General features: G+C 33.3%; 3 protein-coding genes across 3 annotated transcripts; 2 read left to right on the top strand and 1 right to left on the bottom strand.

Annotated features, from left to right (window-relative positions):
• Positions 1 to 2,243: 2,243 nt before the first annotated feature.
• On the bottom strand, positions 2,244 to 2,732 carry LOC123892310. The gene has a single exon (XM_045942104.1). It carries the CDS (start codon positions 2,730 to 2,732, stop codon positions 2,244 to 2,246), a length of 489 nt encoding a protein of 162 aa, XP_045798060.1.
• Positions 2,733 to 7,293: 4,561 nt separating this feature from the next.
• LOC123891300 (probable protein phosphatase 2C 60) lies at positions 7,294 to 10,901 on the top strand. Its single transcript, XM_045941139.1, has 5 exons — positions 7,294 to 7,616; positions 8,018 to 8,424; positions 9,280 to 9,647; positions 10,094 to 10,330; positions 10,448 to 10,901. The coding sequence occupies exons 2-5, from the start codon at positions 8,106 to 8,108 to the stop codon at positions 10,688 to 10,690; spliced, it is 1,167 nt and encodes a 388-aa protein (XP_045797095.1). The 5' UTR covers positions 7,294 to 7,616; positions 8,018 to 8,105; the 3' UTR covers positions 10,691 to 10,901.
• Positions 10,902 to 14,910: 4,009 nt separating this feature from the next.
• On the top strand, positions 14,911 to 20,937 carry LOC123889395 (V-type proton ATPase subunit B 2). Its single transcript, XM_045938714.1, has 15 exons — positions 14,911 to 15,092; positions 15,217 to 15,273; positions 15,439 to 15,494; positions 15,639 to 15,737; positions 15,945 to 16,004; positions 16,888 to 16,999; positions 17,080 to 17,288; positions 18,113 to 18,241; positions 18,579 to 18,716; positions 19,342 to 19,492; positions 19,583 to 19,665; positions 19,839 to 19,886; positions 20,123 to 20,176; positions 20,265 to 20,348; positions 20,453 to 20,937. The coding sequence occupies exons 2-15, from the start codon at positions 15,219 to 15,221 to the stop codon at positions 20,636 to 20,638; spliced, it is 1,464 nt and encodes a 487-aa protein (XP_045794670.1). The 5' UTR covers positions 14,911 to 15,092; positions 15,217 to 15,218; the 3' UTR covers positions 20,639 to 20,937.
• Positions 20,938 to 20,953: the final 16 nt, after the last annotated feature.

Below are 20,953 nucleotides of genomic sequence, written 5' to 3'. Positions count from 1 at the left end.
CATTCATGGTATAGGCACAGACACAATATTTATACACACACATCAATTAAAAAAACTAAAGAAAAATAAAATAGTCACATCAATTTATATAACTTTAAAATCATTTTTTCTTTATTTTTTTTTACTTATGTGTGTGTCTAACACCTTTAATTTATGGTTGTACTTTAGTAAGTATTTTCCATTAGCAAGACCTTTTTTTAATTTCTGCCAAATAACACAAACTAGTCAAATCTATCTTAATTACAGTTTTGGTTTCATATTTTTACTCATTCACAAAATTGGTCCTTCCATTTGTAAAATCATTCAGTTTTGGTTCTTTCATAAGATTTTTATACTTAAAAATGATGTAAATATATAGTATATATAATATAAAAATGATATCATAAGAATAAAGGGTTGGATATATTTTTATCGTTTATTTACTTTTGACTAAAAAATATTAAAAAGAAAAGGAAATATTTGATTTGTTTCTTGTGCAATAATTTTAAAATTGTATGATTGATTTCTATTAAGGTAATTTTTAATACGAAAATAGTTTGATTGGTTTACATAATTAATAATTAAAACCCTAATACGAGAGTATAAATAAGAGTTTGAGCAATTGTAATAAGGCAGACAGAAAATAGATAGAAAGAAAAGAAAACTAAGCCGCCAGGAAAGAAAAGCAAGACACGCCATTCAGGTGCCTCTTATTCTTTAGTCTCACCACTTTAAATTTCTAATCTTGTTAGTGTTGCTTTATTATTATATTTGTTCCTTAGATTATTGCTATTTTGTTATTGTTGGTGTTGCTTTATTATATTTGTTCCTTAGATTATTGCTATTTTGTTGTAATCCTGTACATAGAAACTTGAGCATGTACATTGCTAGTCACAATATGATCATAAACCTGCTGCTAAACCAGAATAATAACGCGGCAAACGTGAAAAGCCACTAAACCAATATGCAATACCAGTGGGTAGCATCAGAGTCGTTGTCACAACTAAATAAGATTCTCACACTGTACGTAGCCATTGTAGGAGCAAGTGTGTTACTAAGTTTGTGTTCATACCGCCGGACTTACCCGTTCGCCGCCGCGTCAATTGGCGTGCGTATCTTTTTACCGCCAGATCCGTGTGTCATCATCGACACCGGTTACATGCATTTGTCCTACAATAACTACAAGATCGTTATTTTTTTCCCTTTGCAGTCTGTTTCTTTTTCTTATTATTACATTACATTTTATGTCTGATCCGCCAATAGGCGATTTTTCGCCGCGCCGATTGACATCAGTTCTATAACTCTCTCTCATAGTCGTGTAAACGAAGGCTCTGTTTGGTAACACAAATAAGCTAGCTTATAGCTTATTATATGAGCTTATAAGCTTGTTTCAAAAAATTAGAGGTGTTTGGTAACAAGCTTTTTGTACTAGCTTATAGCTTTTTTTCAGATGCTATTTCAAGTAGCATTTGAGCTTATAGCTTATAGCTTTTTACACTTTATTCCATTTTTACCCTTTAATTTAATAACTACTCACTCTAAAAAATAAACTACCCACTATCAATTATGTAATTTTATATTTAATAACCACTTTAAAAGCTAATTTTACCAAACACTTTAATTTCAATAAGCTAGCTTTTCAGCTGTCAGCTATAAGCTAGCTTTTCAGCTATCAGCTAGCTTATCAGCTATCAGCTAGCTTATAGCTTATTTTTACCAAACAGACCCGAAACAAACAGAGACCATATTCAATTATTCATTTATTTATTTTCTAATTCTATTAATCCCTTTATTATATTCTTTTATTTCGGTCAACCTTTTTACTAAAAATAAATAATTAAAATTGGATAAGTAATAAAATCAATCCAACCAAGTACCAACAAATATATTTTAGAAGAACTATGTGTTTTGACTTCTCTATTACATTAGAGATTCGTAGGAACAAAGGTCTTTCCCTTGTTAAAATTATTTTCTCTTCATTTTTAATGTAAATAACTTATACAGTCAAATTAAATAATTATTTTTTTATTTATCTTATAAAATAGTATTTATTTTAGTATACAAAATTTTAAAAGATTTTTTAAAATACTCTGTATCGGGACATTCAAAGTCAAAATATTATTTTTTTAATGTAAATTTTTCAATTTTAAGTTCTTTTTTTTTTTTACAGCGATTTTAAGTTCCTTAAGATACACATTTATGACACATATTAGCTAGACGAAATTGAAATAAGACATCCTTTTTTTTTTTTGACAGTAAAAGGCTTATCTCATTTCATTCATAATAATATCGTAAATACATGTAGGAATATCGATAAAATTATGGAAACTAGCTAACGATGTAGCCGCCCCGGCAAGCCTATGAGCAACTTCATTTGCTTGTCTCCGGATGAACTTAACATGAGAGTTCACAAGAGTAGAAGCTAAAATAGTTCTACAGTCACCTAAGATAGCTCCAAGATCAGAAAAATAGGTTCTTTTGCTATAAATACTATCTACTACCCGTTTGCAATCCATCTCAAAGTCTATGTCATGTAATTGTAGGTCCACCGCCCATTTTAAAGCCTGTAACAAACCAATGGCTTCTCCATGCTCCACATCAAGAATAGGTTCTACCCATTGTGTTCTGGCAGCCACAAACCTTCCATGGTCATCCCTTATACACATACCAATACCCACTTTGTTATGAGTAAGGGAAAAAGAAGCGTCTACATTGCACTTGTACCTTCCATGACTTGGCTTGACCCAAATCATTTTCTGCGGGACTGTCTGAATAGTGTTGGTTAGAGAGCGGATCTGTTGTGCATCGCGCCAGCTTGTTATTAAATGTCTAGCTCGTTCTACCACAGTTTGGTCGGAGTCGGTGATATTATCTCATACTTGATTATTTCTGCGCTTCCATATACTCCACACCATCACACTAAAGAATTCTTGCTGATCTTTGTCTAGCCTGTGCAAAACTGAGAACAGATTATCATCAATATTATTATTAGTATTCAGACCTGCATTTACATGATTCCATAGCCCTGCTCGCTGCCAACAACGCCTACTTGTCATACACATAAACAGCACATGCAAGATGTCTTCTTCTGCGTCGTTACAAATAGCACATTGCACCGGACATTGTACACCGCGGCTATTTAGTCTCTTGCGCGTTGGTAATACGTTCTGACCTATACGCCAAAGAAGGTTTTTCACTTTTGGTGGAATTTTCGCGCGCCAGATCTGATTCCAATGACCAGCAACGCCGTATCTGTCGTGACTGCCTCTAATGTTAACACAATATTTGTAAGCGCTGCGTACGGAGTAATTGCCATCTTGTTCCAGCTTCCACACTAATTTGTCGTCACACACTGAAGCAAAGAGAGGGGTCTGCATAATTTTCCTGACAATACTACTATCAAATATGTCACATATTTTGGCAAAGTCCCATGATTTTGAGTATGGCAACATGAGATCTTTTACTATTGTAATATCACCAACATGCTGCATATCAGAAGGTATGGGAATTGACATGCCTTCCTTGAGCCAATTTTGCTCCCAAATACTTATGTTCTCTCCGGTACCAATGCTCCACTTACATCCTCCTTGGACAACTGACTTTGAACTCCATATACTCCTCCAAACATAACTTGGATTATGGCCAATGCTTGAGTCAAAAAAATCACATTTAGGGAAGTATCTAGCTTTGAGAAGTTTAGTGATTAAACTGCTTGGTTTTGTGACTAAATTCCAGGCTTGTTTACCTAGCATGGCAATGTTGAATGCTTGAAGGTTTTTGAAGCCCATACCTCCATAATCTTTGCTTACCGAGAGGCGTTCCCAAGAGAGCCAGTGTAATCCGCGGCCATTGTTACCACTATGACCCCACCAAAACGAGTTGAGCATTTTTTCTATTTCATCAATAAGAGTACTTGGAAGAAGAAAGATGCTCATCACATAAGTCGGAATGGATTGTAAAATAGATTTAATCATAATTTCCCTGCCTGCTTGAGAGAGGTGTCGACTACTCCAAGAATTTATCTTCCTCCAAATTCTATCCTTGATAAATTTGAAAGTTGATTTTTTACTCCTACCAATCATGGAAGGTAAACCAAGATACTTACCAGTACCAAGCACTTGAGTCACTCCGAGTTGATTAGCAATAGCTTCACGCACTTCAGCGAGGACATTTCTACTGCAATAGAATTCAGACTTCTGGAGGTTGATGGCTTGTCCAGATGCTGCTTCATAAACAGAGAGAATATTCTTTAAAACAGTTGCCTCATTGATAGTTGCTTTGAAGAATAAGAAACAATCATCCGCGAAGAGAAGATGAGATATAACAGGCGCATTTCTACAGATCTTGATACCATGTAAATCCCCTCTATTCTCAGCTTGTCGGATAAGCGCTGACAACCCTTCTGCGCAAATAATGAACAGATACGGCGATAAAGGGTCGCCTTGCCGTAACCCTCTGCCAGGTATAACAGGCCCCACCATGTGGCCATTAACAATAATTGAGTAGTCTACCGTTTCAACACATAACATAATTCATCCAATCCATTTTTGAGAGAAACCCAACTTTGCCATCATGTCTTTCAAGAAGTCCCAGTTGATGCGATCGTAAGCCTTGCTAATATCCAGTTTAAGCGCCGCTGCACCTTTTTTGCCTCTAGTTTTGGACTTCATGTAGTGAATGATCTCAATGGCAGCTATTGCGTTGTCGAGGATTGATCGTCCGGGGATGAAAGCAGATTGATTATCCGATATGCATTTCTCAAGAATCGGCTTCAATCTATTTAAAAGGACTTTTGCAACAATTTTATAAAGGACATTGCACAACGAGATAGGTCTCCAGTCCTTCATTGACTTTTGGGACTCACCTTTTGGGATAAGAGCGATGTTAGTAGAGTTGATATTTGGAGGAAATGCGCCACAATCTAACCATGAGCATCCAGCGATAAATATATCGTTGCCTCAAAGATCCCAGAAATGTTGGTAAAATCCGGGATTAAATCCATCCGGACCGGGGCATTTATCTGCTTCCATTGAAAAGACGGCATCCTTAAACTCAGCAATAGTGAAAGGTGCAGTGAGATCATTGTTATCGTCCTCTGAAATGCTTGGACTGACTGCATTAAGAACAGACATGCGTTCTCCTTGTTGCTGCTGGAAGATATCTATGAAATAATCTTTTGCTATAGCTTTCAGGCCTTCGGTAGAATTGCAAATGTTACCATGGCAGTCCTCTAATTGCACAATTTGATTTTTTTTCTTCCGGGCAGAAGCAGTTGCATGAAAATACCGAGTATTGAGATCACAATACTCGGTAATAAGACATCCATTTGTCAATGAAACGGTGCGTAAACGTCTGCGGAAAAACTTGCATTTATCCACCCTCACCTCGTAATGCACACTTTTTCATTTCTGCAGCACCAGAACAATACACGTGTACAAACAATACAGCTTAGAGCGGTCACATGCTGTTAAAAACACACAACTTCCACGTGTCATGATTACAACCCATTTTGCCCATAACAATAACCTAACAAAAAATTGTCATTGCTCCACGTTACATGCTCCATTGACTCTCCCTCACATAGTGTTATGGTGTGGACCTCTTTGCTTTGCTGTCTTTTGAGTTCACCATTGTTGGGTCTTTAACAAATTTTGTATTTTTTTTTTCCTTTCATAATCAGTTTAATCCGACTCAATTTCTTTCATCGTCAAGTTAATTTGACTCGGACATTTCAACCCCCTCTCAATAGAGTTTAATCTTGCTCTTTCCTATTTTCATATAAGTAAAAATTGACTTTTAAGTTCATTGAAATGATGTAATCCTTCTGATTTAATATAAAAAATTGACATTTTAAATGCATTTTAGATTCATTAAAAAAGTTTGTAAAAAAAAAATTCATTAAAAAAATAATATTTATATTATAGATTAAATACATTAAATATAGATTAAATGCATTTTTTCAATAAATATAGATTAAATATATTTTTTCAATAAATTTAAAAAGCCAATTTTTTTGTATATGAGACCGAATAAAATATATCTAATCTATAATAATAGAAATACTTATTGGTTGTTTTTTAAACACTCTTTAATACTTCTTACGTCCTTGATTATAAATATTTTATTTTTAGAGAAAATTTGTATCTCTATTTATATAAATAAGCCTCTTTATAAGTTATCAAATATATTTAATATTTTATTAAAAACATAATATCTCTATATTTTGCTTTGAAATATGAAAATTCAATTGTAAATTCATTTACATCTATACTATATATAAAGAGGATACATGAGTTTTGATGTCGATTTTTCATAATACCAACAATACTCTTGATTTTTTTTAATAGCAACAAAAATCTTTTATTAACAAATTCACCATAATATAAGACACATCTTTTTTTAGTAACAAAAATCTTTTATTAACAAACTCAACAAGTCATTTTTTTTTAACATAAGTTAGATATAGGCAGACGCGGAATGCGCCTGCCTGGCCCGCTAGTATCAAATATAATTTAGTAATAATTATAGTCAAAAGTCTTTGTATATTTTAGTTAGAGACATCGCATTATATGCAGAAGTTGGGGTTCCGAATTTTGGGCACTCCATTTATTTACGTTTAAGGTGAAATTTCTAGTCATTAAACTATTTAATAAAAAATAAACAAACTACTAAACAGTATCCCATAACACTTTTTTTAGCATGACCCTAAAAAATTATTATTATATTCAAAATATACACATTAATTGTACTATTGAATTTTTTTTGCTCTATACTATATGTTGAAAATTTCAATGAATGCCCATAAAAAGTGTGAAGGGAATAATCTTAAATAATAATTTTTTATGCAAATTTGTGAGTAAAAAAATTGAAGACAAAATTACACTTATTGTCCCTCTAACTTAATTTTAAATAACAATTTGCTCTATTATAAAAAAAAATATTGCTCTTTATTTTTTTCTTTATTTTTGTCATTTTTGGTTATTCATCTATTTATGTTTTTTAGCAAAACATATATTCATAATTTAGAATACACATAGTCTGTTTTGATTTAGCTTATTTATGAGCTTATGAAAATAGCTTATGCAAAAAAAATATAATTTTATGTTAATTTATAAATTTTCACTTACAAAAGTCGTATCTTTATAAGTTAAAAAATGACTAATAAAAAATATATATATATATACATATATATATATATATATATATATATATATATATATGTATGATAAAATAATTTTAGTTAAATTAAAATAAATAAATAAATCCAGAACACTCATTACTTATTAGTATTAGTAAACCCTAAAAAAGTTTTTTGCACACAAAAAAAAAAACCTAAAAAAGTTTTTCTTTTCCGTTTCGGCTGGCCTAACCTTTAACTAAAAAAAAAAAAAAAATCAAATCTTTCTTCTGTTTTTTAATTCACCCATAGTCTACAATACCCTTTTCATCATCTACACAGATACTATAGAGCAAGCAAACCCTATAATCCAATTTTTTTCTTTCATGTTGATTTGATGAATCCACAGATCTGTGGTACCACATGCTCTTAACTTTCATCTTGTTTCAAGATCATTCTTTTATTCAACTGGGACTTCATTCACCATAGTTTCCATTCAATTCAACCCTCTAATTTTTCTGTAAGATCTTTCTCTTAATTTTTCCTCTTTTTTGGGTTTTATGGAGACTATTAAGGGTTAGGGTTTTCTTTTCCAATGTCATTGTGAAATTTCCAATGAGCTGACCAAAACTTTGTCTTGGGGAAAAAGTTAGGTTTGACTTATCCTTTGAAAATCTAGAAAGAAGAAATTGAGTGTCAATTTTACCTTTTCTTTCTATTGACATTTTCCTTAATTAGGGGGATGCACTTGGTCATAGTCTATGTTTTGATTTAAATAGCAATAACTATTATTGTTTGATTATAGAAGCTAATTTTATTCATCCCTTGCAAAATTGTAACTTGTGGCTTGTTTGGTTTGAAAACCTTAATTTGATTTTTTGTTAATTAGTAGTAATTTGTTTATGCTATTGTGTTTTGCAGTGGATTCATCATTGAAGTGAGTGTTGTAGTTGTTGTTGGTTGGTTGGTTGATGTGGAAATTATTGATGGTTATGTATTGAAATGAGGGATGTTCTCAGAGTTGATGAACTATTTGACTAGGTGTTTTCGGCCACGTGTGGTTCGATATACGCAAGGGGGTTCTGATGCTGGTGGTAAACAGGATGGACTTTTGTGGTACAAAGACTTGGGGAAGCACTTGAATGGTGAATTTTCAATGGCTGTGGTCCAAGCCAACAACTTATTGGAGGACCAGAGCTATATTGAATCGGGTAGTTTGAGTTCTAATGATTCTGGACCGTACGGTACTTTTGTCGGTGTTTATGATGGGCATGGAGGGCCTGAGACATCAAGGTTTATCAATGATCACTTAGTTCACCATCTCAAGAGTAAGTCACATCAAGATGAGTGAACTCTTTAAAGTTTTTTTTTTCTTAATTGATAATTTTAAATAGATTGTACTTGTTACTCAGCTGTATTTTTTTCATTTATAATTTGAAATAGATTGTACTTGTTACTCAGCTGTATTTGTATATACTTTTTAATTCTATGCGGTTGTAGTAGTTAATATTTGTTTTTAATTTCGACAAAATCATATGGTGAAATATGATGTAAAGATGGGTCCAAGGGAAATCTTGTTAAGCTAGAAAGCTTACAATTTAGAAGAGTTTGTATTTTTGCCTTGTGAAATTGCAGTTTTTGTTGGGTATGACTCCTAGTTTACTGATAAGTGGGTAGGTCGCTCGTTCAGTTCAGGGTAATCTTGTAAACTGGAGTGTAGTATTTAAATACAAGTTGTACTCTCTAAACCCTAAGTTTGATTTTTTGTTTGGTTATTTGTTTGGTTATAACCCTAAGTTTGATTGATAGAAAGGTATTGCAGCCACTCTGTCCGAACTCTGATTAAATATCGCGTGTTCTTTGTATGCTCGTATTTGCTTTCTTTTGAACTAGGCTTGCTGTTCTAATAGTTTCATTCTATCCAAGTAAATGAGAGCATCGCATGTGGCATGATATGCAGTTCCGGTTTTATTCCTAGTGCCTTTCCCCCTTTATTATCACATCAAGTATGCATTAGTTATTAGGTAAAAAAGTCAGAGAAGTATGCTGAGTTGAAATTGCAGAAACTGTGGTTTTCAATGCCAGATAGTTGTATGTTGGTCGTTTAACGATTTAGCAGTGTTCTGAGTTGTGGTTCTCTGTATGATTGATAATTAAAAGTATTCATGCTTATTAAATTTCAGGGTTTGCTGCAGAGCAACAAACAATGTCGGTGGATATAATACGCAAGGCAATTGAAGCAACAGAAGATGGATTTATGTCTCTTGTTGCTAAACAGTGGTCAACGAAACCACAAATTGCATCTGTTGGATCATGCTGTCTTGTTGGTGTAATTTGTAATGGCACTCTTTATATAGCAAATCTCGGGGATTCCCGGGCCGTTTTAGGAAGAGCAGTCAAGGCAACTGGAGAGGTTTTAGCTGTGCAATTGTCAACAGAGCACAATGCAGCAATAGAGTCTATAAGACATGAGCTGCGAGCTTCACACCCTGACGATTCAAACATTGTTGTTTTGAAGAATAATGTATGGCGTGTGAAGGGCCTAATACAAGTAAGTCAATTGTCGTGTCTAATTCTTTTCTTGATTCTTACCCGTAGTGTGTTATTCGCAGATGGCAGAAAATAGCAGTTAGTTCAAATTCAGTTATGCTACAGTGCTATAATGCAGAGGTATTTGAACAAATTGCTATTATAATACTGTAGCAATTTGTTCAAATATCTCTGCACTATAGTGTTGTTATAGCTGCTATTTCAGAACACTGCTTACTGGTAATCCTTCTCTAGAGCGTTATGAACATTGTGACTATTACTTGTTTTTGATATCTATCTCTCCACTGCTTGCAAGAGTATTTGAACTTTTACCGAATGAAATGGCAGTTTTTGTCATTTTGTGTGTTATCAGCATCAGCATAGCTATTAGCTTGACTTGGACGTGTGGATCGTCCCTTTTTCATTTATGGAATTACTTTATTTTCTTATATGTTTTTTACCTTGCAGATATCTAGATCTATTGGCGATGTATATCTGAAAAAACCTGAGTTCAATAGAGAACCACTATATACAAAGTTTCGACTTCGTGAGCCGTTCAAGAAGCCAATATTGAGCTCAGAACCATCGATATCTGTTCATGAGTTGCAGCCACAAGATCAGTTTATTATATTTGCATCTGATGGGCTCTGGGAGCACCTTAGCAATCAAGAAGCGGTTGATATAGTTCAAAATAATCCCCACTCTGTAAGATACTGACACACCAATATGAATACACGCAGTCATTTTTTCTTTTTTATTATGAGTTAAATGAAAAATAGAAATATAAATTGATGTGTCATATATTGGTATATCTTTTTACAGGGAATTGCGAGGAGGCTTGTGAAATCTGCACTTCAAGAAGCAGCAAAGAAGAGAGAAATGAGATATTCAGACTTAACTGAGATTGAACGTGGGGTTCGTAGGCATTTTCATGATGATATCACGGTGATTGTTGTGTTTATCGACTCAAATCTTGTGAGTAGGGCTAGCAATGTTAAGTTCAGTAATATTTCCGTTCGAGGGGGTGGTGTCAACTTTCGTCCTAACACACTGGCACCGACATAAGCTGGTGCTACCTGATATTAAGTTGCATTTTTATCTTTGTTTTGTATCATTTTCTTGTGTGAATACCAGGTATTTTCATGTTCCAATAGCAACAAACAAGGCACTTCGATTCTTTAAATCCGAACTGTAAGTTTTTAGAATACTAATACTCATGTTTAGGTTCTTTCTTCTTTCCTCACAAATTATAACAGAAGAGATATTTTAATGACCATTATGAAAGTCTTTTTAGTTTATTTTTTCCCTTTTTATTTTGGTGACTTTGTCCCAGAAGTTGCATGATTTGAGTTCTAATATAAAGGCACAATGTGTGTTTGATCTTCGTGTAACTTGCTGAGGAAGTTATTCTCATTGTATATAGCCAGCTCTTTGTGGTAAATCCAATCAGGGAGAGAAGTGAGGAGAGAGGAGAATAATAGCCATAGGTGATATTGTGCAAGAACTTGTATGAATTGAAAGTTACATCACATTCAAGTAATGTTATAGTTGTGTTCACGGTCAGTGTTAACATAACCATTTTATTTTGTTTCTGTTCTTCAAGTAAGGTTTGAATTGTAATGAAGCATCTAAAAGGTCACTAAAAATGTAATAAATCCATGGAAGAAAGTGAAGGAGATACAGGACAGTTGAAATATATAATAAGGGTAAATCACATTGACCTCCCTTGAGGGTTCATTCTTCAACTTTGAGGTTCTCGGTTCGAGACCCGGCACCGAGAGAGAAGAAATAACAAATGACATTTACCTCCTCCTCTATTTTCGTAAAAGCACTAACCTCCCTTGCATTTGACATCATTAAAGAGATGGGTTAAACAAAAATTCCAAAAATACAACTTTGTTGACTTGTCATCTTCTCTATTTGTTCCCTTCAGATGACCTGTTTTACTTAATGGAAAATGCTAACTGGTGCCCCCGGGGCACTGGTTAAGGTAACTAAAGATAGTATTATTATCTTGAAACTAGTGAAGTCAACATATTAAAAGTTTAAATTTTTGTTTTTTCAATGCAATTTTTTTCTTTTCTTTCCCTATTTAGTTCCTTAACTAGTGCCCCGGGGCACTAGTTAGCATGACCCTTACTTAATCTCCTCTTCTACTTCACTCTGTATGTCGCATGGTGTGACTTTTTTTCATAAATCTTATTTTCCAAATCCTGCTGCAATATATCACTTTAGTTCATCCTTTTGTTCAATCTTTTAGTCATAGATACGCATACGCTGTTTTGCCTCGGAGTGGTTCGAGGATTTTAATGGGGATTGAGAAGAGTACTTTATCATTTCCTGCTCCACTATCTAAAATGCTCCCTATTCCCATTCTCATTTTCCGTTTTGGGTTTCATCCCTATCTTTATCTTTGCGGATCCCCACATTTTTAGGCGATCTATCAACATTAAAAAAATATCAAATTTATATTACTTTTAATCAAAATAATTGTTAAAAAGAATAAATTTTAAACATAAATCAAATAAAAAAATTAAGACATTATTGTGATTTGTGAGTCTTGTGACAATAATAAACATCATATATAAACAAATTAGTACACATATTGTGTGAAAAATTTAAATAAACAAAATATATAAAGTATTTGAATATACACATATAAAGGTTATTTTAAATTTTTAATATAAAAGCCTCTCTTGGGGGACTTGTAAATGAGCATATATAAGAGTACTTGTAATTTTGAAGAAAAGCTAAAGTTTTTAGTCAAAAGCTATCAGATTCTAGATTGAAGCATCGAAATATGAAGAGTATTCAGAAGATCAGATTTTAAATGGTAAGACTCTGAAGTTTTACATTGAAGAGCTTATGAAGATATCAACTTTTAAAGGACACGTCAGCATCTAAAGAACTCTGAAAGGTCACTATCAGACTTAGAGTCAAATTTGTCTTCTTCTGAACACGTGCAGAAACAAACAAAAGCTTCACAGACAAATGAAATGAAACGGTTAATTCCTTTTGAAGTCAAGAATTCAAATGTCTTTTCAACAACATTAACCTTATCAAGAAACATTCCAATGTCTATGATCAATCATTTCAAAGACTCAAATTTGGGTGTTGTTTTCTTCACCAACGACTTTTTTATTCATCTCTATATAAAGAGCTAAAGACATGAAAAAATTAAAAGACTCGTGATGCATTTTAAAAGAACAATTACTCTGTCAAAATCTAAGATCAAATTTAACTTATAATTTCTTAAAAAGTCCCAAGTCTTTTAGAGTCTTACATTGCTTTATATTGCTTACACCTCTGATTGTATATCGAGTATAAAACTCAATCAATCTTTTATTTGATTAAGTTAGATTGTAAGAAGTCTCTTGCTTGTCTGCTTGAGCATTTGAAGTCTCTTATTTGTGTGCTTGAACATTTGTAATCTTAAAACACTAACTAGGTTTTCGGCCGATTTTAGAGTTTATAGTTGATTTTTGGGTTTTTGGCCGATTTTAGATCTTTCGGTCAATTTTTTGGGTTTATGGTCGATTTTAGGTTTTTCAGCCGATTTTAGGGTTTATTTCCTACTCTCTTCGTCCCGAAACTTTAGTCCTTTTAGAATTTTAGTTTTGTCCCAAAACTTTAATCCTTTTAAAAAACCAAGAAACAATTACACATATTCTTCCATTTATACCCTTATAAAATGGGTCATGCTAACCGGTGCCCCCGGGGCATTGGTTAAGGAAACCAAAAAAAGAAAGTTTTGAAAAGAAAAGAACACTTTTTAAACTTTTGAGGAGTTGATTGCACAAACTCCAATGCCAAATTACTATTTTCGCATCCTTGTTTAGCATTTTCCTTATAAAATTATTAAACAAAATTTATGTTTACTAAGTGGAGGCGTGGAGCTAATTAGAAAGATAGCTATATATGGCAAATTGCAAGCAGTTGCCGTGTATTGGGAAAATTGGGAAAATCAAGTGAGTAGACAATCCAAACACACTTAATGCAAGTGCATATAGTATTAAAAACTTAATAAACAAATGTGAATAAAAAATAAAAAACAATGAGGACAAATCAGTCTATAATCTATATAGTTTAAAATCCAACTATTTCTTAATTTTTGTGCCAAAATCTAAAAGGATTAATGTTCCGGGACGGAGGGAGTAATATTTAAAATCAACTATTTCTAGAATTTCTTATCTAAACACATTTTTAGGCTATGTTTAGATTGATGATACAAAACAAAATGAGCAGAATTGAACGTAATAGAATGAAGTGGAGCGGGACAGAATGAAACACAAATTCCATTATTTGGATATTCAATAATGGAATAGAACAAAATTATCACTCCATCATTTAAAAAGTGAAGGAAATAGAATAAATTATAACATTTTTATTCCAATTTTATCCTTATATTAAAACATTAAATTATAAGCAATAACTCCAATTAACTCAAACGAAAAAAAAGACTCGAATACAATTTCAAAATATGATCAACTAACGTAATCGATTCCAATTGAAATATGATAGTGCAATTTTTCGTATTTCTATATATCACAGTATCACACACAAGGTGTATCCAAAAAAGTGTATCAAAAAACAAAAACAAAAAAGTGGTGTATAATTTATTCAACGAATAAGCTGAAAACTATAAGATAGAACCCTTGGATGCTCAAGCTTGTAAAACTGTGATGTTCTTTAAGATTATTTTTTTAAAGATGCAAGAACAATCTATTTTCATTGGGCAAACAATGACCAATAAAAAATGGCATACCTTGTTGGGCAATAAAAAATTAGCAGTCAGCGCACACAAGAAGTGAAGAGAGTTTTGTGAAGAAGAATAAATAATGTAGAGTTTCTCGTGTGAAATATGCGTATTTGAAAAGAGGAAGAGAAAATAAAAAGAATAAAAGCGTAATATTAAAAATATGAAGTTCCATTCCAGTGGATACACCCCAAGAATCCTCTACACCCCAAATTGGGAGAAATAAAAATTGAAGGATTGAATGATATAAAATAAAATTGGTTCCATTAGGTTTCATTCCATTAGTTTTTTGCAAATTAAACCAATGAAATTTTATTATTTACCTCTCTATTCTATAACATTAATGATTTAAAAAACGAAATATTTTATCATAATTTATAGTTTATACATCTAATTTCTTTTTAAAGTCGATGACACAAATTTAAGAAAATATTTTTATTTTTGAATTGTTAACATGTAACACACGTAACAAAACTCTTAATAAAATAAACTATTAAAGTTGATGGGTGTAAAAGATTATTTTCATAATTTCACAGGGAACGTGAGAAAAGAAGAACTCTAAATAAATTATCTTTTTCATTTGAGACAAATAATTGGTATATTTCCTTGATGGTTCCTGCATTTGTTTGGTCCATCATCATCTATTAGATCTGTCACAACGACAACAACAACATCTATCGCTTTTCCTCTTCGGATCAAACAAACACACAGGTACGTACGTTCTCTAGATCAATCATCATTCAAAATTTAGGATCACTCAAACTTCTCTTCCCAACTTGTTTACTTGCTTCACCATTCCCTTTGCCGTGTCTTAATTCTTTGTTGGTATTTTCAGAAATGGGTGCGGCTGACAATATTCATGTCGAAGATGGAACCTTGGAGATTGGAATGGGTCAGTTTCCTTTATACCCTTTTCATTTTAATTCATAGTATTTTTTTTTTCCTGCAGTTAAGGTATATGTAAAAATGTTTGATTGAACCAAAGGTTCAGTTTTTAAGGGCTATTATTGGATTGATCAATTTTTTTTAGTTGATTAATTGTTTGTTTATGCTGCAGAATATAGAACTGTTTCTGGGGTTGCTGGACCATTGGTTATTCTTGAAAAAGTTAAGGTAATTTAGTGACCATATTACTCTGTCTCTCTGATATGCTTGCTGCATATTTTAGAATTTTCAAGTTTTTTCAGTGACGAGGAATTGAGGATGCACTGCTTTGTGTATAGTGTGACTGAATTTCGTAATGATTAACTGATTCAGGGACCTAAGTATCAAGAGATTGTTAATATTCGGTTAGGAGATGGAACTACGAGGCGTGGACAAGTTCTAGAAGTTGATGGCGAAAAAGCTGTTGTTCAGGTGAGTGACTGTATACTACCTAACTGTCTTGTGCATCCAAAATCATATGTCATAAGGAGAAGTTCACGCTTATCATTGATATATAACCCAAATTTACTATAAGATTTCCATGTTTCTCAGATTTTATGAGTTGACAAGGAAAAGCTTTTAGTATTGTCTTTACTTTGTTCATGTTGATGTATTGATTCCTTTTATACCATTTTCTAGGTTTTTGAAGGTACGTCTGGGATTGACAATAAATTCACAACTGTGCAATTTACTGGAGAGGTATAACCTGTTTGCTTCTTTGAATTATGTATACAAATATTTCTTGAATGTATATGCTAGGTGGTGACTTAGTCCAAGAGAAATTGTAATTCTTAATGGGTCGCAGACCTTAATAATATGTTACTTTTACTTTAAGTGCAATATATTCATAGTGGTTAACATAGAATTGGGTCCATCCCTGGCTTTGTCTTTCAATATATGCTGCCTTCAAAATTATGTACTAATAGTGGATAAATAAGAAAAATAACAATCCCATTAGCACATCTAAATTATTGGTGAAAATCAGTGCAGGGTGGCTTCGTTAGTATCCATAATAAATACATCGCTTATTGAATGATAAAGTTTATATTATGTATTTGTTTTTGGAGTGGTAACGTATGAAGGGACTTTGGTTGTATAATATAGTACTTTTGGAAAACATGGTAATTAAGAAAATCAACTTCCTATACGAAAATAGATGAAGCATTGTGGTTTGACAAAATTGTGCCATTCATAAGGTTTGGCTTCTAAGAACTATGTCAGTATTAAATTTGTTTTACTGGGGTTAATATCTTAAGTTTAGTCCTTTCCAATCTGATTATGTTCTTTCCCTCAAAAAAATAAAAATAAAACCTGATTATGTTTTTGTTTGGAAAGTAAGCTTTCCACGGTACCACCACAATTCTATCAAGAAGCTATAACCATTAGCTTTCAAAGCTACCATACATCTGGCCATTCCTACCATTACTCCAAATAGACTCTGACTTAATATGATTATTTTATCTCTTACCAATTTATCCTCGAGTATTGATTATTGAGTTCTTTTTTATTTGGATTCCTTGACGTGCTGTTAATAAATTCAAACTATTGACTCACATTTTTTTCTCTCTTATTATGTTCATAGGTGTTAAAGACTCCTGTATCACTGGACATGCTTGGCCGCATCTTTAATGGTTCTGGAAAACCAATTGATAACGGTCCACCCATATTACCTGAGGCTTACTTGGACATATCAGGTATATAATTCCTTCTACGGAGGTCTAATTCCACAGGTTTATTTATTTTTATTGTTTCTAATGTTTTCTGGACATCTCAGGTAGTTCCATCAACCCTAGTGAGAGAACCTACCCAGAAGAGATGATTCAGACAGGAATTTCTACAATTGATGTCATGAATTCTATTGCTAGAGGTCAAAAGATCCCTCTATTCTCAGCTGCTGGTCTCCCTCATAATGAAATTGCTGCACAAATATGTCGTCAGGCGGGCTTAGTCAAGCGATTAGAGAAATCCGATAATCTTCTTGAGGTATTGTGGATGTATTATTAAAGTAAATTTACTCTAATATGTTACATGTTCCTGAAATATGAGCTGCGTACAATGTTACTTGTGTTCCATGTCTTCATCCTTTTCTGTGATTATATGTCCCTGGCTAAGGCAATATAGGAACTTGTATTAATCAGCTGTAGTTTTTACTTTTTAGGGCCCAAAGAGAACTTGGCTATTTTGTTCAGCGTTTTTAAATATCGTCTATAGCGGCACCTAGTACCATAGTGCTATAGTGCAATGGAATTTGAACAAATCACTATTGTTCTGCGATACATTCTTTAGATCAAAATGTTGTCAAATAGCGGCTAATGCTATAGTAGCGCTATAGCACCGGTGTGTTGTGGAATTTGAACAAACCGCTATTAATGCTCATTGCACATGCATCACTTTTATTAAAGTTTTGATGCAGTGGGAGAGTAACACTTATTTTTTAGTTGATTAATTCCAAAATGCATTTAATTAATTCCTTTTGGGGTGCTTTTGAATCAGCTTATTTCCTAGTTGTGTTACAAAAATTTGTGTTACATTTACTAACATGTTCTTGAAAACTGAAACTAAAAAATTAAATAGGAAATATATTTATAATTTCTGGTTCCTCAAAATCATGTTATGAAGAATCTGACATAATTTACTTGAATGGCCTAGCTTTTTGGTTTGGCGCTTACAGATGATCTATTTGTGCTTATTGGCTTCAATACAAGTTATTATGGCTGTTTTCTGCTTATTTATGCATTCAAACATATTACTTTTAAACTTAGTAAGATGAAGGTGGTTTTTCAAAGAAAATTTATCAATGTATACAGGGTGGAGAAGAGGACAATTTCGCTATTGTATTTGCAGCCATGGGAGTTAACATGGAGACTGCACAGTTTTTCAAACGTGACTTTGAAGAGAATGGCTCTATGGAGAGAGTGACCCTTTTCCTTAATCTGGTAATCTTTAGAACCAGTATGCAAGTGTTCTATTATTCTCATCTGTTTGTTGTTTTTTGCCTTCCCATTATGTTCTGTCCCTGTATTTAAATCCAACATATTTTTACACAGTTGTAATCAATACAATATTAATCTCTTGCCTCGTTAAGCTCAACCACTAGTGAAACTTTGAATAAGAAATATTTTGGGAAGTACCAAGGGGTGGGTGTGTTATTGGTGACCTTACAATTGTTTTAAGGATACTCATAAATGTAATTTTCAAAATTTTATTTCTTGATATGTGTGGAGGAGCTGATCCTATGGATGGTTGCTCTTTTTCTGCTATGATTTATTGCAGGCAAATGATCCTACAATTGAGCGTATCATCACTCCTCGTATTGCTCTTACTACTGCTGAATATTTGGCATATGAATGCGGCAAACATGTTCTTGTGATACTCACAGATATGAGTTCTTATGCTGATGCTCTTCGTGAGGTAATATACCTTCGATTATAAGTTTTAGGAAAAATTACGTTTGTTGTCCTTTATGTTTGACCATTATTTTGGATTGGTTCTCCTAGTATTTTTTTTCCTTCCTGCATTTGATGTTGCTTTACGTTTGAACCTCTAGCCTTTAAGTTATGCCTTCCCTGCCCTGTTATCTTTTATGTGGTATTTCGTGACTGTGCAAACCACGACTTTTGTTCCACAACAAGAGATGAAAACCTTCAAGTGCCCATTCATCATGCTCACACTCAATGTTTTGGGTTCATGACATTTTGTTTGCACCGTTAGCCTTTTTAACAAGTTCCGTTAAAAAAGCACATAGACATGTCATATTAATTTCTATTCCTTTCTCCCTTCACTTCTTTAAATCTAAATTTCCAAGTCCAAAAACCCTAGAACCCAGAGTACCTAATTTTTGCGCCAATGTCTTTATTCATGAGCAATGATTAAAGGACCAATTCAGGAAAAAAAATACTTAGGACCAATCTGTGAAAGGGTTAAACTTAAAGGAGCGCATGCGTAATTTTATAGAGACTGCAAAAGGAAAGATAGATGAAATCCTTCTATGGCCTTTTATCATTTTTGTAATTTCAAATTCTTTTGGATCCTGTAGGTATCTGCAGCCCGAGAAGAGGTTCCAGGTAGACGTGGATATCCTGGTTACATGTATACAGATCTTGCAACAATATATGAACGTGCTGGAAGAATCGAGGGACGAAAAGGCTCTATTACACAAATTCCAATTCTAACCATGCCTAACGACGGTGATGAAATATTACTAAACTTTTTCAGCTCTCATGCGTAAGGCACTCTTAATTATGACTGATTATCTTCATTGAACATCTTCTATACAGATATTACACATCCAACTCCTGATCTTACTGGATATATCACTGAGGGGCAGATATATATTGACCGACAGTTGCACAACAGACAGGTCGGTTATATTGAAGGTTTTAGATGTTATTATATAAACATTGCTTGTTTAGTTACCTGAATAATGCACAATAGAGTTTTTTTTGGATGTATTACATGGGTGAATAGTGAATTGCTTACAGAATTTCAGACTGAAACTAAACACACTATTCCTTTTTTGTTTTTTCTTACCAGATATATCCACCAATCAATGTCCTTCCATCGCTGTCTCGATTAATGAAGGTGAGATTAATCTTGTCTGTTTGATGTCACAAAGTGCTATCGACTGATAATTTCATTTTAACTTTGTTTACTCTTGGACGAGTGAGGGGTCCTTACATTTGATTCCGTCCAACAATCACCCTTTAATCTAGCTGAAATTTGTCAAAATTCTGGTCCTTTTCTAGCTAAGTTAACATCACTCGTCAATTAAAAATTAAATTATGGGGTTTTATATTGTATCATGGTTGCCTCTGCAGAGTGCCATCGGGGAGGGAATGACACGAAGGGATCACGCTGATGTGTCCAACCAGGTCGTAATTTTTACCTCTCTTTTGTTTATCGTATTGCTAATTTTCGGTTTATAGACTATCTTATTGGTGTCATTATGTTGTTCCCCAGCTCTATGCAAATTATGCCATCGGAAAGGATGTCCAGGCAATGAAAGCCGTGGTCGGAGAAGAAGCACTTTCGTCTGAGGACCTGGTCTCTAATATTTTCCTTTTATGATTTTTTTTTATAATTATACTGAAGTTGTTCTTGAAGTGATGGTATTAATTAAGTCCTCTTTTCTTCTTCTTTATTAACAGCTGTATCTGGAATTTCTCGACAAGTTTGAGAGGAAGTTTGTTGCCCAAGGAGCATACGATACCCGCAACATCTTCCAGTCTCTAGATCTTGCATGGACTTTGCTTCGGATTTTCCCTCGCGAGCTTCTTCATCGTATACCGGCAAAGAATCTCGATCAGTACTACAACCGAGATGCTGGCAACTGATTTATTTATTCTCTTTCTCATCCAACAGTCCTTATTTCTTCTATTCAGCACATATGTTACATATAATAAAGGTTTGAGTGCCTCATTTTGATTTCCTCATCTAGTCAGAGTGAAGACCCCCCATAGATATTTTATTTCCTGTGCCAATTTTTTTCCTGGGTAGTGAGGATATTGATTAGTATTTTATTTCCTATTAATATTTTACCAGCGCAGTTAGGTTAGGAGCTTTTATGATTCGGAAATACCTTGTAATTTGATTATTGAGCATATTATAATCAGGGCATTTATTTATTTATTTATTTGGTCTAGTAGTCT

This window comes from Trifolium pratense, linkage group LG6 (genome assembly GCF_020283565.1).
Source record: "Trifolium pratense cultivar HEN17-A07 linkage group LG6, ARS_RC_1.1, whole genome shotgun sequence".
NCBI classification, from domain to species: Eukaryota; Viridiplantae; Streptophyta; class Magnoliopsida; order Fabales; family Fabaceae; genus Trifolium; species Trifolium pratense.
This window is presented reverse-complemented; position numbering and strand designations above follow the sequence as displayed.